This window comes from Diabrotica undecimpunctata, chromosome 10 (assembly GCF_040954645.1).
Source record: "Diabrotica undecimpunctata isolate CICGRU chromosome 10, icDiaUnde3, whole genome shotgun sequence".
NCBI lineage: Eukaryota > Metazoa > Arthropoda > Insecta > Coleoptera > Chrysomelidae > Diabrotica > Diabrotica undecimpunctata.
The window spans coordinates 35070828-35098123 of NC_092812.1; the positions used below are offsets into that span (position 1 = coordinate 35070828).

Below are 27296 nucleotides of genomic sequence, written 5' to 3' on the forward strand. Positions count from 1 at the left end.
AATCTCTATTAGTGGTATTTTCTATGTTTCTAAAAACTGTTCCGATTCATAAACGCACTAGAACTTTCTAAATATTCAGGGAATTTGATATGTAAATCATGTAACTGGAAAATAATAGATACCATAACAATGCCATAAAAAATACGTGACAGGTATATCAATCCGACAGCTTTTAAAATTACAATAGAAACAATACAAAAAAAAGTTTCTGCTAAAACCTTTTCAGGTTAAATTAATTGATAATACGAGGTTAAACGTTGAATCTAACACAAGGATTATTAGGATACGAGAATTCTTCTACACCGAGAAAACAAAATATCGCGTCATATTAGAAATAATACTTACTTACAATTCAGTTTCATTTGATTTAATTGTTCTAGATAATCATAGACAAATTTCATTCCCTTTAACGAACGTATGATGCTACTTCAGCTGAAAGCCAAACCTCTAAACATAAATCTAATCCAAGTGTATGCTCCAACATCTGATAGCAATGATGCTGAGGTCGAAAAATTCTACGCGGACTTAGAGCTGTTAACAAAAATCATAAAGAAGCAGAAGGTAAAAATAGTTATGGGCCACTTTAATGCTAAAGTCGGTCGAGGAAAAACTGGAAGTATTGTAGGAACTTTTGGGTTAGGTAAAAGAAACGAAAGAGATGAGAGACCAGTCCAGTACTGCCAGGAGAAAGAATTAGTCATAACAAAATACATACTACGACCTACCCTCACGAAGATTATATACGTGGACTTCTCCAAAAGATAACACCAACAATATAATCAGAAACCAAATAGATTTTATAACGATTAACAAAAGGTTTCGTAATGGAGTACAAGGTGCAAAAACCTATCCAAGCGCAGATGCAGATACAGAGCATAATCTATTACTAGCAAACGTCAACATTAAACTCAGAAAACCGGAGAAAAAAGTTAAAACCACCAAAATAAACATCAAAAACCTAAAGGACGACAACTGCCAACAGCAACTAAACGCAGAGATAAATGAATTAAATGAAGAAAGCGTGGAATTGGCAGATATGAAAATAAACCATACTAAAAGCGGGAAAAGAGGTCCTAGGCGAAGAAGAGAAAACCACAAAAAAAGACTGGATGACACCGGAAATAGCTGAGCTAATAACTGAAAAAAGAAAATACAAAAATAAAGATGAAAATAAATATAAAACCATCAAGAATAAAATCAAATATGAAATCAGAAAGGCTAAGGAGGAATGGATGAACAAGGAATGCCAGGTACTGGAAGAACTCAGCAACAAACATGACACCTCAAACTTACATAAAAAAATGAAAGAACTTAAAGTGTTAACCATGTTTCAGTGATAAGAATTATTTGAGGATTTAGGTTTTGAATGTTGCATAAAAATTCATTAAATTTGGAATTTAAAGTAGCTAGATTAGTATAGAAACAGAGCCAATTAAGAAAACCTGAAATATCAGAATTAGTGACGAAAGTTTACAATTTTCGGGACACCTTGTATATATTTTATGGTTAAATTTTCCTCTCCATTCGATTTTCTCTGTTCCAGTTCCAGTCGAAGTTCTTTTAGGCATTCTATTTGATTCGGAGTCTTATCGTCGATAATGGAAACGTTTTTTAAAGAGATGTTTTGTAAAAGTTTCTTTTTGTTTTTCAAAATATGTTTGGCTTCATGTTCATTTTGCATAATGACCTTTATCATCCTAGGGAAGCGATTGTTTGGTTTTCCAATCCTGAAAAATGTGACAGGAGTGGAGTTACACATTACAGTATCTAAAATCTTTTTTAATATTCCACCATCGTGACTTTTCTTTGTTTCAATGTCTCCTGTAATTTCTGGTACACCCCTAACAAAAATATTCTTAGCCCGGTTAATGCGATCAACTGCTTCATTTGTTATGGTATCTGTAAATTTTGGAGATGAAGAATGATCCTCAATAGATAACTTATTTTCGATCTGTAAAAGTCTTTCACTGATATCATTTAGCTTTTTGATTTATTAGATCAATTTTTGATTGAAAATCCTCTTTTAGATCTCAGCAAAACTTTCGATATTAGAGCAGTAGTTGTTGCAAAGAATTTTAATTCCACGTAGCTTATGCCTTGTAATGCGATCTTCGACTCGTAGATCAGTGCAAGCTAGATGTATGTTTTGTTTACAGGCTTCACATTGAAGTTGTTTTGATGAATTTCGATCATCGATTGACTTTGAACAGTTAGCGCAGGTCGACATGGTGGGAGCAGCAGAGCAGCAGTGAGAGTGAATCGCCGTAAATAGATATAAACAAAATAAAAAGACTGACCTTGCAATCTGTAGATAACACAAAATACGGGGTCTCTGATGCACTTTATGACGAAATAAAAACACCACTGGCAATAGAAAATTCTTCTGTTTAAGCTGATATAAAAATGATGGTTAAACTCAAACAATAACCAACTGTAATTTGTAATAATTCACTGGGAAACGTAAATGCTGCCACACACACTACGATAACAGATTCCGGCTTTAACATAAATAATGAAACACAACTTAAAGAGAGCCAAAAATAAGTACCAGAAATAAAAAAAATATTGAGAGAAAACATGTTTAATAAACTGATACCATTCTAATGGCTTGAAAAATTTGAATCAGAATATCTAACTAGAATTAAAACTATTTAGAAGTTAGTTAAAAAAAGTACTGTAAAACTAAATTTGAAACTATGAAATAGGGAAATAAATTTAATGAAAATATAATTTAATAAATGTAAATAAAATTCACACAAAATATTATAAACAATTGTTTTAAAAATGTAGTTTAGGTCTAAAGATGCATCACAAAAGTCTGTTCTATTTACTGTTAAAATTATTAAATTTACTTACCTGAGTATGTTGTGGCACGGCCAGGATAGTTACCGTTAGAGGCTGTAAAAATTATACAAATAAATAAACATTTATCAGTTTTACCTTATTCTTTATAAATTATTAATTAAAAAATATCAAAAAAAATCGGTTGCCTGTAAGTTGGTTTTACGGGCGAAGATTTTACGTGACAACGTCTTTTTCTCGGTAGAATATTTATTGATATGAATATTATTGAATTGCACAATAGGAACAAGGAATCACTATCAACATGGGAGGAAATCAGCTTTTTTTAGATTGTCACCTTGAAATATCCATAAATTGACTGTATTTTTGTATCAAAGTGGGCTACTCCAATTAACTCAATTAATATACACAAAATAATATAAACAAAGCTTAAAAGGTTCTTTATGCTTTGAAAGTGGTTTATAAACAACTGAATTGTAATGTATATTTTACCGCCTTTAATAAATATGAAGTATAGACTAAATTTTGTGTAAAGAACAAACATTCAACAGACCTAATAGTAAAAACATATTGATTTAAGTGTGAATTTGAGATAATGTGCTGACAAAATGTTAAATCCTAAGAAAACAAAATTATGTTTTTATGTATATTAATTATACTTAATACTCTTGGGTAAAATACCTCATATCATATATGTCTTTAGACACAGTTAATAATTTTCATTGAAGTTTAAACTATAAAGAATGTTTACAATCATTGCTCAATATTAAATGGATAAATCCATAGCAATATTATAAAAGAATATAGGTCCCTAGGTAATTTCCTAAAATTATATCTGATACTGGTGGTTCCCCCTAAAATAGGACCTTATCTATTTTAGTAACAATCTGTTTTGGGTTGAACCACAACATTTTTTATATATAAGGTGAGTACGCAATTATTAAACGTACAAACGCAGTTCTTTCTTCATTAAAGTGAATATGTGTGAGGTGTAAGCACTCCACATTTTCACTACAGACACAGCTGACGATACTTTCAACGATTTTCAACTTTAGCGATTCAACGCGCCTAATTCTCTAGTGCCGCGCGCAGCGGACCGATCATGTTTGAGTGGGAGAGAGACGCAAGGCATTCGCCGGTCCGGCGGGCCTCTCTCTCGTTCGGTGACTCACTGTAACAGACGTGAGCGGGCGTTACACTTTTTCTTAAATGACTCCGAGCCACAACCTAATTTAAGACGTTGTCACGTCAAAAAAATTTGAGTGTCAGACTGTAATTTCTCTTTGAGATATCTAGGCTTTAACATTAATAATAGAAACAGAACTGAAAAGAGATACAAAAAGAACTCAAAATAAGTACCAGAGATAAAAAAATATTGTTATTGATATGTTATGTTAATAATTTTTGGCTAACTTTTAAATAATAATTTTTTATGTATTTTTTTTCGTTCTTTTAAATTTATAACGATTAACAAAAGGTTTCGTAATGGACTACAAAGTCCAAAAACCTATCCAAGCGCAGATGCAGATACGGAGCATAATCTATTACTAGCAAACGTCAACATTAAACTCAGAAAACCGGAGAAAAAAGTTAAAACCACCAAAATAAACATCAAAAACCTAAAAGACGACAACTGCCAACAGGAACTAAACGCAGAGATAAATGAATTAACTGAAGAAAGCGTGGAATGGGCAGATATGAAAAAAACCATACTAAAAGCGGGAAAAGAGGTCCTAGGCGAAGAAGAGAAAACCACAAAAAAAGACTGGATGACACCGGAAATAGTTGAGCTAATAACTGAAAAAAGAAAATACAAAAATAAAGATGAAAATAAATATAAAACCATCAAGAATAAAATCAAATATGAAATCAGAAAGGCTAAGGAGGAATGGATGAACAAGGAATGTCAGGTACTGGAAGAACTCAGCAACAAACATGACACCTCAAACTTACATAAAAAAATGAAAGAACTTAAAGTGTTAACCATGTTTCAGTGATAAGAATTATTTGAGGATTTAGGTTTTGAATGTTGCATAAAAATTCATTAAATTTGGAATTTAAAGTAGCTAGATTAGTATAGAAACAGAGCCAATTATGAAAACCTGAAATATCAGAATTAGTGACGAAAGTTTACAATTTTCGGGACACCTTGTATATATTTTATGGTAAAATTTTCCTCTCCATTCGATTTTCTCTGTTCCAGTTCCACTCGAAGTTCTTTTAGGCATTCTATTTGATTCGGAGTCTTATCGTCGATAATGGAAACGTTTTTTAAAGAGATTTTTTGTAAAAGTTTCTTTTTGTTTTTCAAAATATGTTTGGCTTCATGTTCATTTTGCATAATGACCTTTATCATACTAGGGAAGCGATTGTTTGGTTTTCCAATCCTGAAAAATGTGACAGGAGTGGAGTTACACATTACAGTATCTAAAATCTTTTTTAATATTCCACCATCGTGACTTTTCTTTGTTTCAATGTCTCCTGTAATTTCTGGTACACCCCTAACAAAAATATTCTTAGCCCGGTTAATGCAATCAACTGCTTCATTTGTTATGGTATCTGTAAATTTTGGAGATGAAGAATGATCCTCAATAGATAACTTATTTTCGATCTGTAAAAGTCTTTCACTGATATCATTAGCTTTTTGATTTATTAGATCAATTTTTGATTGAAAATCCTCTTTTAGATCTCTTAAGAGCGTCTTTAAATTAGCAAAACTTTCGATATTAGAGCAGTAGTTGTTGCAAAGAATTTTAATTCCACGTAGCTTATGCCTTGTAACGCGATCTTCGACTCGTAGATCAGTGCAAGCTAGATGTATGTTTTGTTTACAGGCTTCACATTGAAGTTGTTTTGATGAATTTCGATCATCGATTGACTGAACAGTTAGCGCAGGTCGACATGGTGGGAGCAGCAGAGCAGCAGTGAGAGTGAATCGCCGTAAATAGATATAAACAAAATAAAAAGAGTGACCTTGCAATCTGTAGATAACACAAAATACGGGGTCTCTGATGCACTTTATGACGAAATAAAAACACCACTGGCAATAGAAAATTCTTCTGTTTAAGCTGATATAAAAATGATGGTTAAACTCAAACAATAACCAACTGTAATTTGTAATAATTCACTGGGAAACGTAAATGCTGCCACACACACTACGATAACAGATTCCGGCTTTAACATAAATAATGAAACACAACTTAAAGAGAGCCAAAAATAACTCAAAAATAAGTACCAGAAATAAAAAAAATATTGAGAGAAAACATGTTTAATAAACTGATACCATTCTAATGGCTTGAAAAATTTGAATCAGAATATCTAACTAGAATTAAAACTATTTAGAAGTTAGTTAAAAAAAGTACTGTAAAACTAAATTTGAAACTATGAAATAGGGAAATAAATTTAATGAAAATATAATTTAATAAATGTAAATAAAATTCACACAAAATATTATAAACAATTGTTTTAAAAATGTAGTTTAGGTCTAAAGATGCATCACAAAAGTCTGTTCTATTTACTGTTAAAATTATTAAATTTACTTACCTGAGTATGTTGTGGCACGGCCAGGATAGTCACTGTTAGAGGCTGTAAAAATTATATAAATAAATAAACATTTATCAGTTTTACCTTATTCTTTATAAATTATTAATTAAAAAATATCAAAAAAAATCGGTTGCCTGTAAGTTGGTTTTACGGGCGAAGATTTTACGTGACAACGTCTTTTTCTCGGTAGAATATTTATTGATATGAATATTATTAAATTGCACAATAGGAACAAGGAATCACTATCAACATGGGAGGAAATCAGCTTTTTTTAGATTGTCACCTTGAAATATCCATAAATTGACTGTATTTTTGTATCAAAGTGGGCTACTCCAATTAACTCAATTAATATACACAAAATAATATAAACAAAGCTTAAAAGGTTCTTTATGCTATGAAAGTGGTTTATAAACAACTGAATTGTAATGTATATTTTACCGCCTTTAATAAATATGAAGTATAGACTAAATTTTGTGTAAAGAACAAACATTCAACAGACCTAATAGTAAAAACATATTGATTTAAGTGTGAATTTGAGATAATGTGCTGACAAAATGTTAAATCCTAAGAAAACAAAATTATGTTTTTATGTATATTCATTATACTTAATACTCTTGGGTAAAATACCTCATATCATATATGTCTTTAGACACAGTTAATAATTTTCATTGAAGTTTAAACTATAAAGAATGTTTACAATCATTGCTCAATATTAAATGGATAAATCCATAGCAATATTATAAAAGAATATAGGTCCCTAGGTAATTTCCTAAAATTATATCTGATACTGGTGGTTCCCCCTAAAATAGGACCTTATCTATTTTAGTAACAATCTGTTTTGGGGGAACCACAACATTTTTTATATATAAGGTGAGTACGCAATTATTAAACGTACAAACGCAGTTCTTTCTTCATTAAAGTGAATTTGTGTGAGGTGTAAGCACTCCACATTTTCACTACAGACACAGCTGACGATACTTTCAACGATTTTCAACTTTAGCGATTCAACGCGCCTAATTCTCTAGTGCCGCGCGCAGCGGACCGATCATGTTTGAGTGGGAGAGAGACGCAAGGCATTCGCCGGTCAGGCGGGCCTCTCTCTCGTTCGGTGACTCACTGTAACAGACGTGAGCGGGCGTTACACTTTTTCTTAAATGACTCCGAGCCACAACCTAATTTAAGACGTTGTCACGTCAAAAAAATTTGAGTGTCAGACTGTAATTTCTCTTTGAGATATCTAGGCTTTAACATTAATAATAGAAACAGAACTTAAAAGAGATACAAAAAGAACTCAAAATAAGTACCAGAGATAAAAAAATATTGTTATTGATATGTTATGTTAATAATTTTTGGCTAACTTTTAAATAATAATTTTTTATGTATTTTTTTTCGTTCTTTTAAATGGCCAAGGCAGAATTTTCAATTTCTGAGCGGGAAGCATCGAAAAATAAAAAAAAACCGTTTTTTTTACTGATTTATTTGCACATAACCTCAAAACTAAAGTTGGTAATTCAACAATTTTCAACATTTTTTTTCCACATTATCAAAATTCATTGTAAAAGTCCCCATTTAACTCTTTCATAAAGATAAAATTCGAAAATACCACGTTTTTCTATCCTTTTCGCACTTTTTGTACCTTACCTCAAAATCAGATAGTTAGATGTATGCTTTTCCATCTATTTTCTTACTATGAATCATCATTGTTAAAATAATCATTTTTAACTTACAAATTCTCAAATTACGAAAAAATGGTGATTTTCTAATATTTTTTCACTTTATTGACTCATAACCTTAAAATCTAGTAGCTAAATGATCGAATTTACGATCGATTTTTTTTCTTAAAAAGTCAAAACTCGAAAAAAAAAATGATCGAGCACGCTTATGGGATATATCATCCCTATAAGTAGTTGGTCAAATCGAAGTTTAGAGTTGAATATTATAATTGCCATATATTCTATTGGCGCGAGTATCGTACTCTATGGACTAACACAGTCAAAGCGATACGAAGGCAATGGCGACACGAAGGCGATACAAAGGCGACACTAAGACGAAAGCAGTGGCGACAGAGGCGACAACTCCCAGTGTCTGCTACGCGCATGATCCGTAACCATGACAACGACAATGGGAGTAATTATGCACGTTGCAGACATTGTTTCTGTCATCACTGTTTTCGCCTTAGTGTTGGTGTCGCCTTCGTATCGCCTTCGTGCCGCCGTCGCCTTCGTATCGCTTTGACTGTCTTAGTCTTATTATCAAATAATTCCCTTCTTCTAAAATCCGTTGCAATATTATCGAGGATCTTGAAAACTATCAACCACATGGAAAAGTATCGAGAGAATCGAGTATATTAAAGTTATCACATAGGCGGGCGTATCCGTCCGCTATCAGTTACGATATCCTAGAACTGTCGCATTAACTATTGTGCATCATAGTAAAATGTGAATTTTGAGATATTGTCAGAGGTTGATTTGTGAAAGTTAAATTGTTCTTACTTACTAATATCAATTACAGGAAGTATAAGGCGCTACCCTAGCCTATGTTAGAGCATGTAATTATATATTGTTTTTTTTATCACAAGATCAAGAATTTGAGTTTTAGCGTTTGAATAGTGATCAAAATGATAATGGGTACAGGATATAAAAATCGAAAGAATGTTAAAATCTAATCAAGGTGAGAATACTTTAGCATTAGAAGCTGAGACAGCCAGGTGGTCAAGACGTCCTACTACAACGACCAAGCTGACATCACAAGAAATAATTAACTTTCCAGAGATGACTGAAAGGGACCTCAAATTTTTTTTCGGGAACCTCAATAAATGAATACTTGAATAACATCAATTTGAAGTATATTACAATGAAACCAAATATTATTAAAGTACTGATAAGATCCAGGCATATAAGCAGTAAGACCTAGAAATGCTAAATTGAGTAGAAACCTGGTTCAATTGGATATGGTGGTATTTTGCGCCACCTATGTGACTGTGTAAATGGGTTACGCACTGTGAGTTCGTGTTCTCATATAGCCGCAGCCATATATTATCTCAGTAATTCAAGATATAAATCGAGAATCATAAGACCAGCAAAAGTTCCATCAGAAATTTTTACATCTGATGTTCAATCAGTCATAGATGAGAATACTGATGAGGACTAAAATGGAATTGAATGTTTAGATTGTTAATTTAAATAACCTATTTTATAACAATATCATAATAATAAATATTTTTGTAACCAAATATTTTATATAATATACGTCCTCGCTTATATCCAAATGAATTTATAAAACAATTTTTACAATGTTAAAAAATATTAAAAAATAATAATAATATTCTTGTCCTACCGAGGTGATCACAGATATATATCACATTATGCAATTAACGAGTCAAAAATAGAAATAATGCTTGGAAACAGTTTTTTTAAGTTTTGACTATATAAAAAAAAGGACAAGTGGTATAACAAAATTGAAGGGTGCGATCAAAAATACGAGGAAATTCGATCGTTTAGCTACTAGATTTTAAGGTTATGAGCCAATAAAGTGAGAAAATATTAGAAAATTACCATTTTTTGGCAATTTGAGAATTTTTAAGTTAAAAACGATTATTTTAACAATGATGATTCATAGCAAGAAAATAGATGGAAAAGCATACATCTAACTATCTGATTTTGAGGTAAGGTAAAAAAAAGTGCGAAAAGGATAGAAATACGTGGTATTTTCGAATTTTATCTTTATGAAAGAGTTCAATGGGGACTTTTACAATGAATTTTGATAATGTGGAGGAAAAAAATGTTGAAAAATGTATAATTACCAACTGAGTCTTGAGTTTATGTGCAAATAAATGAATAAAAGAACGGTTTTTTTGATTTTTCGATGCTTTCCGCTAGAAAATTGAAAATTCTGCCTTAGCCATTTAAAAGAACGAAAAAAAAATACATAAAAAATTATTATTTAAAAGTTAGCCAAAAATTATTAACATAACCTAAAAAATTATTGAAAATTTCAATGATTTTTTCTGAGCTCAATTTTCAATATAAAAATTTGAAAAGAATCAGGCTCTTTTGTATTCGAAAGATACATCTTCATGAATCTCTTCAGATTTTTTAAAGCAAAATTGCGTCTAGAAAAAAATAAAGTCGAAAAAAGCTTCTTTTTAGATTTAAGAAGTTCTATGGGCTCTGGGAACCTAAAATTTTGTATGAAGTCATGTTTTTATATGCATTATTGAAAACACAAGTCGCGGGGGCTTTTGACTATCTTATCCCGCTATAGCCTTTACTAAGATGTAAATTGGAGCTGGAAGGTCTGATAATAGAACAAGTGATGGAGTTTACTTATCTAGGCATCACATTATCTAGCTACGGGAAGCTCGAAACTGAAGTGGAAGATTAAGTGAATAGAGCAAACAGAGCCGCAGGCTGCCCGAGTTAAACAATACGGAGAAATAAAAATATCGGGAAATAAATGAAAGGCAGAATTTACAAAACAGTCATCATACGCGGCAGAAAGACGACCTGACACAGAGAGGACAAAAAGGGCGTTAGAAACAGCAGATATGAAAACACTTAGAAAAATTGATGGCAAGACACTATGGGACAGAGCTAGAAGTACAGATATAGATATACGACGTACATGCAAGGTGGAGAACATGAAGAACTGGGTAACAATAGAAGGGTTGATTACTTACCGGATGATTACTTTCATCGAGCAACATCCATCCCGCTGGCCAGAGGCCCTCTGGATGGATTATAGTGCTCTTCAGGCATAATCATCTTAATAACACTCTTGGTGCATAAATAACTATTCAACCATTGTTTTTTATGACGATAATGAAGCGTATACGGCAGGGCGATTGCTCATTTGTACAATGAAAATTTAAAGCAGTTTTCTCAGAGTCTCAGTTTTAAATTATTTATAACTCAAAAATGATCAAGTTTACAGAAAAACTAAAGATAGCTACTCATTTTATTAAGAATGATCCAAAAAATAAAAAAACATGTGCGCTCCGAAAAAATTTATTGTTACAATTTGGTTAAAAAAATTGTTTAACCCTTAAATGCCCAATCGGGGTCACTATGGGACCCCAGACATACATTTTTGGCTATAATATCTTTATTTGAAACATTTGGCAATCGCGCAATCAGGTATTTGTGTGGACGTGTCTCCTACGATTTCTGTTAGTATACCACGAACATTCGTGAGGTGCAGTGGTCTGTAAGAGAGATTTAGATAAGTGGGGTCTCGCTGTGACCCCGATTGGGCATTTAGAGGCACCAGAATATTTTTATTATTTTTAACATTTTTCGTCAGTTTACATTGAAAAATGGACCGTAAGAGAATGAAAATGACAATAAGCGACCAAGAACATGAAAAAATTATCCGAAATATAGAAGAAGGGATATCAGACTCCGATTTCGACTATGAGATTACCGACGAATCAGATAGCGAAGAGCAAGATGTTTTTGAGGAAAATGTTTCGGAAACTGAGGACAATTTAGAAGTCAACAGTGACGAGGAATCAGATGCAGAACCTACCGAAGTGGACGATAATATTAGTGAGGTTAGTGGTCCAACATATACATCCAAACAGGGGCGGATGGGCCCACCGGGATACCGGGAATTTTCCCGGTGGGCCGTCGTTTGTGGGCTGCCACGCCCGGACCTAAACCCTTAATTTTTCAAATTTGATGTTATTTTGAAGAAACATTTGGACGCCATTGTTAAAAAAAGCAAAAGTTATCACAATAGAAAAATCAAACGTCGAGCTGGAAATTTCTACACATTTTTGTCAAAAACTACTGTAAATTCAATCATTGTCATAATCACAGAAATTATTCAAAAGAAGATTTCTTCAGAGATACAGACTGCCACTATGTTCTCTATAGAAATAGACAGCACTCAAGATATTTCAGTAACAGACCAATGTTCAGTTGTAACAAGGTATGTTAAATTGTAAGTATAATAAAATCTTCACCTTTGCTTATTTTATTTTATTTCAGGTATGTTTACAACGGAACAATTCACGAACGCCTTCTTGCAGTTGTTCCTTGTCACAATTCAACAGGGAAGGGATTCCATACCATGATTCATGACATACTGGTAAAAAATGGTTTGGATGAAAAAAATTGTATTGCTGACTCTACTGATGGGGCGGCTAATATGCAAGGGAGATATTCGGGATTCTCCAGTTTCATGGTCCAGGAAAATTCAAATCATGTTTATGTTTGGTGTTATGCGCATATTTTAAATCTTGTTCTGACAGACATTTTTAAATCCCACATTAAGGCCGCATCATTTTTTTCATTACTGAATTGTATAGCAGCATTTTTTAAAGAATCTCATCAACGCATGGGTTACTGGTTGGACATTGGCAACAATGCTAGATCACAGAAACTTCAGTTGATAGGAGAAACTCGTTGGTGGTCAAAGGAAGCAGCGCTCAGTAAAATTTTTGGTAATTTTAATGAACCTAATAAAGCACTGTACGTTGATTTAATTGACATTCTTAATACAATTGAAAATTCACAAAAAATTAAGCCAGATGCAAGAGCGACTGCTGCAAATTACAAAGCACAATTACTGAAATACGAAAATATTTTAATTGGGCACATATTCTTAAAACTGTTCTCTATAACAGGCCCTTTATCAAGATATATTCAGACAACAGGGTTAGATTTATTAAAATGTAACTTTATGGTTAATGATTCTATACTGAGTTTAAAAAAAATGCAACGAAATTTTCCAGACATTGAAGCATCTGCAGATAAATTTGTAGGGTGGGCTAAACTCTCTTTTGAAAGGAGAGACTTCGAATTTTTTATTGAAGAACAATTGCCCGAGTTTCGATCAAAAAAGAAAAAGAAATTCTTTGATGAGAAAACTTCTGATGAAATCCCAGTAAGCCCAAAAGAAAATTTTAGAATTGTTTTTTTTAACGTTATTGCGGATACTGCAGTAGAATCAATCAGTAGAAGATTTGCAAACAACGCTGAATTATGTAGGGATCTGAGCATTTTAGATCCAAATAATTTTGAAGAAATCGCCAAAGGTGAGCTACCTGAGAATTCTCTAAAAATATTGTCAGAAAAATTAATACAGTTTGATTCTTCTGCAACTCCTGCAAAGTTGAAAGAAGAGTTAGCAAGCTTTGCAAGCAACTGGAAACATATTAAATTAACAATTGAAGATTCATATGAAGTAAATTATGCTAGACTTGATGTGGGGTTAGACGACTCTTCTTCTGCACAGTCAGATGTAGACGAAGATGACTGTATAACAAAACAGAGTACAAAATCAAGGGTGTGCATCGAATCTAACAAATGTCAGAACTGTGTCATTTGTTGCTACGGTTCAATTTTAAAATATAATTTGTTTAAGGGGGCTTATTCCACGCTGGTATTGGCTTATCAATATATACTTTCATTGCCCATCTCGCAAGTGGCATGTGAACGATCGTTTTCAACTTTAAAATTTATCAAAAATAGATTAAGAAACTCCTTGTCTGATAATAGACTCGAGTCGTTCATGCTGATGAATATTGAAAATGATATACTGAGCGATATCAACAATGATGAAATTATTAATCGTTTGGGTCAAACAACCAAATTAATGAAGGACGCTTTAATGTATTAATATAATAAATAATAGGTTACCATTTAGTGATAGCTATATATGTAAAACGATATTTCATTCACCTATAGCTTATAACACATTAATTTGTTATTTATATATCTTAAATATCTTAATATAGAATTTTCTAGAGCAAACTTTGTATTTTATATTCCAAGTTTCAAGTTTCTATAGTTTAAAAAAATCAAAAAAACTCCCATGTGTATATATTATATATATATATATATATATATATATATATATATATATATATATATATATATATATATTAAATTTTGGGCCGCCGTCGTTTATTCTCCCGGTAGAATTTTACTTGCCCATCCGCCCCTGCATCCAAATCTGGAATGCAGTGGAATAGCCTACCTTTCGTGAGATCCAAGAGGCAACAAAAAAATATTATAAATATACATCCAGGCTTAACAAACTATAGTAAAAATTCCAACACGTTTTTAGACTATTTCAATTTATTTTTGACCGAAGAGATGAAGAATGTCATATGCCTTCATACTAATGAAGAAGCTGTTAGGCGTTATCAAGAGTGGAACGAAAAACATCCGAATAACAAAAAAGAGTGGACGGTACTTACCAACAATGAACTGGATAGCTTTTTAGGAGCACTTATCAAAGCTGGTGCTTTAAGGTGTGGGAAAGAATCGACACGAGAGATATGGTCTACAGACACCTCAATACGCCGGTCATTTTTTACAGCCGCATTCGCTAGGAACCGATTTGAAGAATTATCGAGTTTCTTGAGGTTTGATGACAAAGTGACCAGGGTGGAGCGGAAGGAACAGGATAAGTTAGCGGCGATACGAGTAATTTGGGACATGTTCGTCTCTAACTGTGACAAAGCCTTTGAACCATACGAACATATAACCGTTGACGAACAGTTAGTGAGTTTTAGAGGAAAGTGTCCTTTTAGACAATATATAAAATCAAAACCTTGCCGCTATGGGATAAAAATTTGGGCTGCCGCGGATGTTAAAACATCTTATTTATCAAAACTTCAGGTGTACCTTGGAAAACTACCAGGTGGTAGAATAGAGAAGAATCAGGGATTTCGTGTTGTGAAAGATCTGGTGGAACCATATCATGGCAGTTGGAGAGGAATTACAACTGACAACTTTTTTACCAGTGTTCCTCTTGCTCAATATCTTTTATCTAAAAACCTTACTTTACTTGGGACCGTCCGCAAAAATAAACCTGATACACCACCACAACTAAGTTTGACAAAAAGACCTGCGGAGTCGTCAATATTTGCTTTTACTAAAGAATTAGCTATGGTTTCGTACATACCTAAAATACACAGGATGGTACATCTTCTTTCAAGTCAACACGATAGTGATATAATTTGTCAAGACTCTCAAAACAAACCCTTGATGATTTTAGACTATAATAATACCAAGGGTGGTGTTGATAATGCCGACAAACTGATTAGGGAATATTCCTGTAAAAGAAGAACTGCTCGTTGGCCATTCAGGCTCTTTATGAATATTATAGACATATGTGCACTAAATGCCTATATTTTATACATTGAAAAAAATCCTGATTGGAAGAAAAATAATTTTTCACGAAGACGTATTTTCCTGTTACAATTAGGGGCTGAGCTTGCTCGAAACAACATGGAAAAAAGAGCGAAATATATAAAACATAAAGCCTATGTAAAATCTGCTCTAAAAGATTGTGGCATACCAATGGTAAACCCAACTACCGAAGTTGCAACTCAATCCGTCCATTCAGCTAAGAAACGTGCTCGTTGTTACCAGTGTCCGCGAAACTGTGACAGAAAAGTGAATACCGTTTGCTCTTTTTGCAAAAAAATTATATGCCAGGTGCACAGAAAAGAAGAAAAAACTATTGTATGTAAAAATTGCAACTAAAAGTTATATGCTTATATTATTATTTAATTTTAATTTTGTTCGAATTGAAAATAATTTGTTTCTAGAAAAGCCGTTAATTTTGTATGAAAAATAAATAAAAATTATTCAAATATGCTTAAAATTATTTTTAACCGTGTTTTCCTTTTAGTCAGTGCTAAATGACGTTACTAAATTGAAAATTTTAGTGGGGTCCCTAGGAGACCCCACATGGGCATTTATGGTTATTTTCATATCACGGGCATTTAAGGGTTAAAAAAATTTGAATAACTTTTCTCCTCTTGAACCTTATTTTGGGTTATCTCATGAAAGTTATTATGTAAAAAAATATCATGGTAATATTTTTCAGAACCAACGCTTGGCCTAATGAAAAATTAATTATTTCAAGCTCATAGTTACAAGTCAATGGCAATTACAAAACAATATCCCAACATTTGGTTATTCCATAAAATGAAAACACAGTTTTTCTTTACCTGTTCTTGATTGCTGATTTTGCTGATCAAGGAAATAAATTGAATTATTAGCTAATACAGGTGAGTATATACCTGCTATACACAAAAACAGAACTAACAACATTTTAATCCACTATGTTTAAAATATAAACGATTTTTCTTTTTGCACATCTGCTTAACCCTTGCGAAGCACTGCCCGTGTCAGTCGCGTGAAGAAGTTTCGTACAGTGTTAGCTCCTTTACCTTTCGCGTCAAGATTCTTATTATTTAGACTGGCGGAGATTGAATTTTTTTTAAAGGTATCAAAAACCAGTGTTATTAACAGGTTTGTGAGTCATGGTATTTTTACAGCTATTTTTCGAAGATACCGATCCGTTATCGACGATCAACATTATATTTTAAATTAGGTACAATATATCATACAATTAACTAATGTATTTTTAATAGAAACAATTACTTTTCTGTATACAGAAACTCGGTATTAGTTTTTAAACAATTACTGCCATGAATATATTTTTCCAACATGTTCACACGAAAATGAGATCTTTGAAAACCAAATAAAACGTTTGATCTGTTTTATGGATCCAGAATATTTTTACCAGCAGTCCTTTTTAACGGTTACGTCCAAATTATCAAAAAAAAAAAAAAAATTATAGTTGATCCTGAAATAGAACGTGGGTATGAAAAGCAAAAAACGATATATGAAATATTGGTGCGAATTAATATGACATACGCTGCAGAATACTGAATGATAAATGAAAGAAATACCAATAAGATAGGTGCAACAAAGATAGCAAGTCCTGGAAGATGCTATTTACTAACAAGAATGGAGAGAACTAGAAATGAGGAAATAGGACAGAGAAAATTGCTAGTGAAAGAAATATTAACATTATACAGAATAGAGTTAAGAAGAACAACTGACAAATATAACCCTCGACAAGAAGAGATTCGAGTTCCACAGAAAATCGTGAAACAGCCGAAACCATGTTGAAACGTGATATGATATTGTGTTTCAGGCAACTGTGTTCTTTATTATAAAAATAAGAAAATTACTCCTACACAATGTTTTTATCTCAAAATTAAATATAATGGCTAATATACAAAACTGCATCCAATAAAAGCTGTTGTATTCTAAGGAATATACTTACTTAAACTTCTTTACACGGTTTAGTGTTGCAAATATTCAGGAGTCAAATAGCAATTAGAAGAAGACACGAATTGGAAGACACTCCAATGTATAAGTTCAGAAACATCATCTTGCAGCTCGAATAGACTTTGTAAGCGAATATAAAAGTTTGAATGATGATGATTGTGCCACTGATGTTTATATTATTGCGTTTTTAATAAATACAATATTTTTATTGTGGTATTTTTTGTATTGAAACAGCTTAAAACTGGCATACACCGTATGAAAACGGAGGAACTTCCTTTAAATTTGTCGGTGTGTTCTATCTGGCCCACATTTTGTACACAATTCAAACAGGATAAAACCCTCTACTTCATGTACAATTAAACAAATTTTAATAAATAATAAAAAAGTTATTAATAATATTCAAAAACAGCAATTTTGTTTGAAATAAATTTTTCGTTTATTAACCGATTTTAATTTAGCAGATCTCATTTTGTGTATCTTTTTTTGTAACAAAGTTTTCTGTTGACGTCATATCTTTGAATGACAAGTTTTTAAGTTATAGGCAAAAGAACGAGTTTGATGTTTTCGATTGCTTATTTAAAAATAGTTCCACTAAAAACTTAATGAATCCCTAGATGAGGGTAATTTTGTAATATCTCATACTACACATGTCAACTGTAAAACTCGTCTATACAGTCGTGACGAAAAAAGGTTTATTTTTACAACTGGATTGTTCTATTAGCTCTAAATATATAGTAAATTCAATGGCCGTGTCCCTCATGACCAAACCTTCTCCAAAAAACTTGAACTCAAATAGTAAATAATGCGATTGAAAATTTTTAAAATAGATTTAAATATTCCAAATAACTTGGTCGTTAAATAATGGTCTCGTCAATCATTAATAATATATTTTTTGTGTTTTATAATAATTCACAAAACCCAAAAGTTAGCCTTTTTCCAAATGCATGTCACGACTCTGTCTCAAGAAGCAGATCCGACATTCAACCTTGGAAATCCCAGTTATACGTAAACGTAAACAACAGTTAAATTAGTTCGATCCAAAATATTAAAAATTCCCGAGAATCACGTATATAACAAGTTTTAATTATTTATAGATGCTTTTTAGGAACATTAATATTATTGGAATGGTTAATTTATGATCACGACAAACATTAAAAACTCCGAAAACCCACGAAACAAATAAAGAGTAATATATTTGATACGACTGAATAACGGAAGAATTAATTTCAGAAACCTGTAATAAAAAATGATGTGAATTTTAATTCGAAGAGATGAAACTCTGACATTTATCAGTGATTAGTGCATAATATAACGTAGTGTTATTTCTCCCAGGACATTTATTTATTTATTCACTAGTGGCTTTATGCTATCTAAAACTAAACCCTGTTGTTCAATATTATGTGCTTCCTGATAATATGCTCTGGGGTACCTTAGAGCTCAGGAGTTTGAGAGTAGGTATATGTATAAAGATACTCTCTATTTAAAATAAATATTCTTTGTGATTTTTAATTGTAATTTTAACTGATAACTTATAACTAGAGGGTAGACGGCTTTGCTGCACAGGAATCAAAGCTACTGCTGGCTTTTACTGACTTAGACACAATTACACAATCCACCACAGCTGCTAAGGAACTCTTTATCCTATTGGAAAATGGGGCCAAGAAAATTGGTTTTAAGATGAATGTGCATCCCGTAATATTAGCTTTAGGCTACATTAATCCTGCTTAGTGAATTGACTCTCGAAATCATAAATTACATCCCATTTCGCATTTATTTCAGGGAAATAAGCAAAAACAGTACCCTGTTTATGACACTGACCCCACCAGCAAACGACAGTTGTTTTGAGTAGTACGGACCTCCATAGCAAGAGTATAATGTTTATCAATTTATGTTTCTTGCAGTCGATTTTTTGTATTTAATTAGTTAATAACAAGTTGAGGTCAAAAAACAGTCAAATTTCGCTTTTTTTCATCTATCAGCAAAAAGTGAATCATTTGAAACAAATTTGAGAGTAAGAAACTTCAAAATGGGGTTTTTTCTTAAATGTTACCATCCTTATTTGATGCTAAGTAAGTTGCAAAATAATTCAGAAATTTCAGTTTTTTATAAATGTTAACAACTATTTTAAAAATAAACTTGGAACATTAATATTACATGGAATGTTGTAACTTGTGGTGCTTAAAATATGATTAAAATTTCACAGCGATCGGTCAAATAGTTTAAAAATTATTTTACTTGTTTATCCCACATTAAATTTTTTTGCAACAATATGTCAGAAAATAATGAAGTTCTACGAGTAGCTTATGAAAGCAGAAGATTTATTCTATCAATATTATTAAAAAAAAAATGAAGAATTATTTTTTGCTTATAAACAACTATTTAGTGATTTTGCTTGTCCCCATGCAGCCATCCCCAATCAATTGCCATCTACAGTCACTCCACTCATTTTTTCTAACTTGCATGTAAACCAAGAAATATAAAGTAACATAAACCTTTATTTATTATTTTACTTAATAAATCTTACATTAAAATTACAGTAACCAATATTTTTGCCAATTATGCGAAAAAATTAACTACCGATGAAGTAATAAAATTTCCGAGTAAGGATATTTGAATCATCAAATTGTAAAATGAATTAGCAATAAATCAAGTTAATTGTTTCAAGAACCAAATATGTTTGTTTGGAACTCAGTAGGTTGAAATGTCAGTTGACAGTTCAGATTTCTGTCCTAGGTGGCGATAATAGTTATCGTCCCAGACAAACTGCGTTTCCCCTTGAAATGACAGCCTTTTACTAGATTAGATTAGAATCACTTTTTAACCATTGCCTACAGGAAAACTGTTTTTAAAATTAATATCTACCTGTACCTACATAAATTACACTTATATGCATAACATGTTGCATACTATTAAGACAGGTTTAAAAATTAAAATAACCTAAAATGGGCCTCTAGTATTTCTTAAAAAGAAATATAATATTGAGTACACCTAACTACTTTTTAATCATAGGGTTTTTTTCTTTTTGTTCTCTATGTGTCGTCACAACACATCAGTAAAAGATGACAAACTAAGTTTTACTATCTGTACCTAAATTTTAAAAATTTTAGAATGTATTTTGTCCATTATTTTATAGTTATTATGTTTATGTGTGTTATTAATGTTGAGTGTCAATGCTTTTACAAATAATCTCAACGACTAGTAAGTATTTACATATTTTTCTTATTACAGTGTTTTGAAAAAGGAATAAAACCATTCCGAAAGCTAGACAAAAAGTCAAAAGAGTGTTTTATTAACATCCCGGCCAATTTTCTGACTGCAACCCTAATAAACTGTGTTGTTTATATATATATATATATATATATATATATATATATATATATATATATATATATATATATATATATATATATATATATATATATATATATATATATATGAAAAATACCGGATAAAGTGCTCTAATAAAATAGATGAAAATACCAGGAAAGATATTTTAAAAAATATTGGGCCCTGGAAAATATAAATAGACAGAGGGATTTCATTCACAAATGCATGAAACGAGTCAAACCAGCGTACAGGTAAAGCAGTGCAGAGAGGCCTAGACAACATAATAATGCATACTATTTTCATATAAATAATAATGAGCAAGTTCGCATATGCAAATACTTTTTTATGGCTACGCTAGATATCAACAATCGAATTACAAGAACGGTCGTTGTCGAAGCTGAAAAAGGGTTCCTGGAAGTAGACTTAAGAGGTAAATACAAAAACCATAAAAAAATGGATCCATCGATTAAAGACGGAGTTCGTGAGCACATTCGATCGATTCCTCGTATTGAGAGCCACTATCTTCGCAAGCAAACCAATAGGGAATACATCGAAGGTGGAAAAACTTCAACTGATATATTTAATGACTACAAACAAAATTGCCAGGAAAACAATCTACCGCACTCAAATTTAGTGATATTCTCAAAAATTTTTAACACAAAGTTTAACATTAGTTTCTTTATACCCAGAAAATATCGCTGTGAGTTGTGTGATGCGTATAAATGCCATAGGAGGAGCTAAGGAAATATTGGAACACAAGTATGTATCACATTTGGAAGAAAAAGATTTATCGGGAAAAGAAAAGGACCAAGAAAAGGCGAAGGCTAATCCCAATTACATTGTATCAGTCTATGACTTGCAAGCAGTTCTTCCTACGCCGCAAGGAACTGTATCTGTTTTTTATTATAAATCGAAGTTGAATTGCTACAACTTCACGGTGTCTGATTTGAAAACTGGTTCAACGGAATGCTACTTTTGGCATGAAGGCCAGGCAGCACATTATCCAGCTACGGAAAGCTCGAAACTGAAGTGGAAGATCAAGTGAATAGAGCAAACAGAGCCGCAGGCTGCCTGAATGAAACCGTATGGAGAAATAAAAATATTGGGAAAGAAATGAAAGGCCGAATTTACAAAACAGTTATCAGACCAATAACGACATACTCAGCAGAAACCCGACCTCACACAGAGAGGACAAAAATGATGTTAGAAATAGCAGAGAAAAAAAAAATGAAAAAATTACACAGTAAACGAGAGACAATACAAAACATGTAATCATACTCGTACCGAAAAGTCATTAATGCAATCATATAAACTGAAAAAAGAAGAAATTTTTAATTATCCTTTAAAAGCAGCCAATAATTACCAAATCGTATAAAAAGCAAAGATTACTTCCTGGAAGAAAAGTGTCCGACAGGTTCTTCGGTATTATGGACTAGAGAAAGTGAAGTGGAAGAGCAGTGAAGAATCAATGGAACGACGTGACAAAAATAGAAATGATATTATGCCAAAAAGGAGTTACAGAGGAGGTTTGGTATTACAACGAAAACAGGCAACATAAAATATCTAGATCGAATGTATGGACGTATGTATATTTGGAAAAACTTTATAAGAAAGGCAGATGGGATGACTAAATAACACAAAAAAGAAAAAAAGCATTCCTCACGAGTGGACCGTAAGAAAAAAAAGTCCTCTTCTAATTAAAAACTCCGTTCAGATGAAATATGCTTCACAATTCGAGGTACCGTCGTTTCCATGGCAACCAACCAAAAACCCTTACAACAAACACTATCCTCCAGGTTCTCATCCTGGACAATTTTAATTCTGACATTCAAAATACTTACACATCAACTGATATTCAAAACACTGACGCGACATACAACACACAAATTACTAACACACCACAAAGACACCCCACGCATCAAAATACAGACCAAAACTCATCATTCATAGCCACCTGACACTCACAGAGTATTACCACAACTACAAATTTTACACACACGCCTTAAACATCGGTAGCCGTTCAAAATACATCGAATATATGACACAATACAAAACAACTTTGTCACAAAACTCTCATCTCAACTTAGAGCGCATAAACATACTTACAGTATTTGAACAGGAGGTTGATAATCAGTCGGTTTGTACCGAGTGTCCATTACTATAGATGGATACCAGATTCAAACAACGGAGGAACTCAGAGAAGCAGCAGTGAGTCTACGAAACGATTACGATTACCTAAACGACGAGTCCTTTAAATAACATGACGTAGCACACTCACACGACACAAAATGCACGATAAACCACATCTCAAGCAAATTCTGCAGCCAAACCAAACTAATTCTAATTATTCCGGTCATGTTAGATGACAAAAACGATTTCTTTGCAGTCTACGTGAACAAATCGGAAAAATAGCCTACCTTTACCTAACAAACCCCATCAATGCCAAATCTCCAAAGAAAAAACTCAAAGTTCTTCATATAAGTATAAGGCATAGTAGGGACAAATCAAGGGATACATTTCCCGGTAAGTCTATCTAAGGACGTGACTGTTTTCCAGGCGGAAATAACGGCAATCCATCACTGCGTGGAAGAAATAGAAAGGCAGGAAATAACGTTCTGTTCAGTTGCCATCTTCACGGATAGTCAGGCAGCGCTTAAGGCACTCAATTCTGTAGAGGTCAATTCTAAGTTAGTATGTGATTGTGTGTTTGCCCTAAATAAACTAGGAGACCGTAGCAAGGTTGCGGTAGCCTAGGTACCGGGGCACGAGGGTCCGGTACCCATAAACAAGAAGTTTCAAAGCCGGTTGAGAACCACATTTTCAAGCTTTGTGGACGATTCCGTTGAAAGGCAATCTTTTCGAATTTGGCACATTAAAACTATGTTCTTTCAAATGTTCTTTTTTAAACTTGTGAAAAAATGTAAGGTTTCCAAATATGAGAAAATAATTTTTGTTTTTTCAAAATGATTTTGCAATATTTAAAATTGTTTTACTTTTTTTTACATTTTTTTTAATAATATTGACATAATATCACTATTTTCTGACTTAAATTTGTTGTTGCAAACATTTTATTTGGGATAAACAAACTAACCTTTAAACTATTTGTTTAAAAAATCCAAATTTCTGACTTATTTTGCAATTTTCTAAGCAGCAAATAAGGAAAGGAACATTTTAAAAAGGGCATTTTATATGACTTATTAGTTTCTTACTCACAAATGTGCTTTAAATGCTTCATTTTTTTGGTGACATATGAAACAAGCAAAAATTTACCGTTTTTTGGCTTGAATTTGTTAGTAACTAATAAAGTCCCATAAATAGGTTCTTGTTATAGAGGTCCATATTACTCAAAACAACTGCCATTTGCTTGGCGGGGTCAGTGTCACGAGAAAAATCTTCCTGGTTCTTCTAAAATAACTGAGTTTATTCTTGGCAAAATGAAAAAACTCCATACGAAAACGACATGAAAAATCGACGGTTGCTTCAATCGTTGTTTCTTAGAGAAAGGGTTCATTCTACACAAAAATGCTCATAAACATTTTTGTTTAAAATTATCTCAGCTAAATTTTTTTTTAATATTTTTTCTATGGTGTACAGACTCTTGGTAAATCGACTCTTTTACGTTTTTACCCACCTTTTTTTTCTACGCCGAGCCTACACCGAACGCTTAGCTGCTAAACCAGACCCTCCTCTGTCATCCAGTGATCCGGAAGCGGAATGGCCGCTGTAAGGTCGGCATCACTTCCAAAGTACTACCTTTATTTATTCATTCTCCATTTATACACATCCACACTCCATTCATCAGTAAGGAGGCTCCTTGTTTCGTTCCAGGTAGCGCGTAGAAGACCCTTATCGCTCCTAGTACGGCATTATTTCCAGACGGGCATTTCCCCCTTCCCCACAGTATGACTCACGCCTATCTAACTCATACAGTGTGACCCATTTTTCTAGCTTCAACTTCCAGCATCTTTCACTCTTACCCTTGCCGTTGGTCCAGCTGTCTTTCTTCCTCTTCCTTTTTCTTGATCACTGCACGGATATAGCTGTGTATGTTAGTCCAACCTGATTTATTTTCAATCATTCTCTCAATCATTTCTCTCACTGTAACAAAATTCACACCTGTCTCTCTCTTTCCATTCTGTTCCTTTCCACTATCCATCTGCTGCAATCTAACATCGTATGTGTTACAGTGTCCGAGAGTCGGAGTATCCACAGTATAGGCATCCATCTGTGTCAGCCTTTTCGAACCTAGAGCGGTAGGCCCTAAAACATCCGTGTCCTGTGAGCACCTGCGTCAGGAAATAATCCAGTTGCTTGTGGCCACAGTCCACCCAATCTCTTTTGTTCGGGATCAGCATTTTCGTCCACTGTGCCACATCTTCCGTGATGTTCCATTCTTCTTGCCATCTTTCAATTGACCTTTCCCTTTCCTGTCTTCTCTCGGCCACAGTAAGGTTTGGGCCTCTTCTCTCATAGAGCTCTTTTCTTTCCACCGCCAAAACATGTAACGGAACACATCCAGTGATGGTCCACAAGGCTGCCGCAGACACAGTCCTGTAGGCGCATGCCACTCGCAACAGACTTGTTCTGTCCACTTGTGTCATGAGCCTTCTATAGGCCGTTATCTCTAAAGCCTCACTCCAGACTGGTGCCGCGTAGAGGACGATCGACTGTACAATGTTGGGCATCACCCTCCCCAACGCAGCCGCACTATTTGCAGCCTTTCGAACCACCTTCCGCACGTGCTCCCCCCATTTTCCATTCTGGTGCAATGTCACTCTTAGGTACTTTACTTGTTTCTTGGGTGTTAGACATGCTCCCACACATTGCAATTCAACACTTTGCCTGTTCCTTGTCCCCTTCAGAATGATGGCTTCGGGTTTCTCTGCCGCAAGTTACAGTCCGTGCTGCGTCATCCATTTCCTTACGATGCAGCCTGCGTTCCGAACCCGGTATTTGAGATCTGGCTCTCCGTATTCACAGTGCATAACCGCATAACCCCGTCATATGCCAGGTTCTATAGCGTCGGGCCCAAGACAGATCCCTGGGGTACCCCGGCCGTCACGTCCACGATCGTGCCTTTTTCCACCATAATCCTTCTCTCGGACAGATACTCCGCCACCACATTCATCAGGTAACCAGGACATTCTCTCTCCTCCATTGCCTTCATTACCTCGTTCCACTGCAGCGTACTGAATGCATTCTTAACGTCAAACAACAGCAGGGCCGCCCAGCGATGTTCATCCCCTCTGTTGCGCAATGCTTCGAGTACGCTCATGATTGCATCAATCGTGCTTTTCCCTTTACAAAAACCAAATTGTCTCCGAGATAAACCACCTGGCCTCTCAATCATTTCGTCTCTGCGTACTCGCAGCATCCTTTCATACAGCTTACTGATGCATGGAAGAAGACAGATGGGGCGATACTTTTCCCTAGCCTTGGGGAGCAGTATTAACCTCGATGTCCTCCAAGGCTCAGGAAAGGTTTGTGCTTCCAGCAGTGCATTCATGTGTTCCAGAAGCCACGCAGGCTCCGCCCGTCCTAGACTTTCACCGCCTCAGGTGGTATCTGATCTAGTCCGGGGAACCTACGCGTCTTGAGTGAACCCAATGCCTCGACAAGTTCATCCATGGTAAAGAGTACAGCCCGCTCAGTTCCTTCATCCCTCCATACACCATGCCATCTGCCGTCCGCAAAGAGCTCTCATGTTACCTCAAGCTTCTTGTCCATAGGCATTTCGTAAGGAGAATACGCATGGAACTTCTTCATGACGATCTTGTATACCTGACCCCCGATGTCCTCACCCAGCTTTTCACACAGCTCTTTCCAGTGTCTTCTTTTTTTTCTGTAAGGATTTTCCTGTACAGTTCCCTCTTCCTTGCGCGGTACCACTCTTCGATCTCCTCGATGACCTCAGGGCTGATTCCTGCTCTGCCTCTTGCTTTTGTTAACCTTCTTCTTATTACTATACATTCATTTCTTAGTGCCTCGATGTCCACATTCCACCAGTATGGCATCCTGTTGACATCTTGGCGACCAATTTTGCTTCCTTCCATCGCTTCTTTAATGACTCTCTCCAGGCTTTTTCCACCGTCAGTGATTGACCCTGCATTATGCTCACTCTCCATTTAATCAGCTCCTAACGTCACGGGCTGATACGTTACGTTCATACGCATCCCTATCGAGCCGAAAGTAACCGAACGCACAAGGGGATCTTACCCGATTACCAAAATTTCAACATCCACATTTCATCAGCACACGTGGCACGTGTTTTTTCACATTTGTGGTTAAGTATATTTGTTTTGATTTTTATAAATAATGAAAAATAGTGGAAAACGACTTCACTTCAGCAATGAAGATGATTTTTTTTTTGTTGAAGGAAGTCGTAGGCCAGAACCCTTACGATCATCCAAGATCGGAGAAGATGGAATTTAATCCAAAAGCAAAAAAGATTTTTACATTGTAATCAGACATGGTATCTAAATGAAAGCGGCCGTATAGTCGTGCAAGGTGTGGAGAAGAAGC

At 34.0% G+C, this 27296-nt stretch overlaps 1 protein-coding gene across 1 annotated transcript in view; it reads right to left on the reverse strand.

The window, feature by feature from the left end:
* Nucleotides 1-27296, reverse strand: part of LOC140451833 (uncharacterized) — a 68017-nt gene that overhangs the window by 16483 nt on the left and 24238 nt on the right. Inside the window, exons 9-10 of the mRNA XM_072545732.1 lie at nt 6346-6387; nt 2857-2898 (exon numbers count right to left, since the gene is read on the reverse strand). Coding sequence (XP_072401833.1) covers nt 2857-2898; nt 6346-6387 — 84 coding nt within the window. The remainder of the gene's footprint in view (nt 1-2856; nt 2899-6345; nt 6388-27296) is intronic.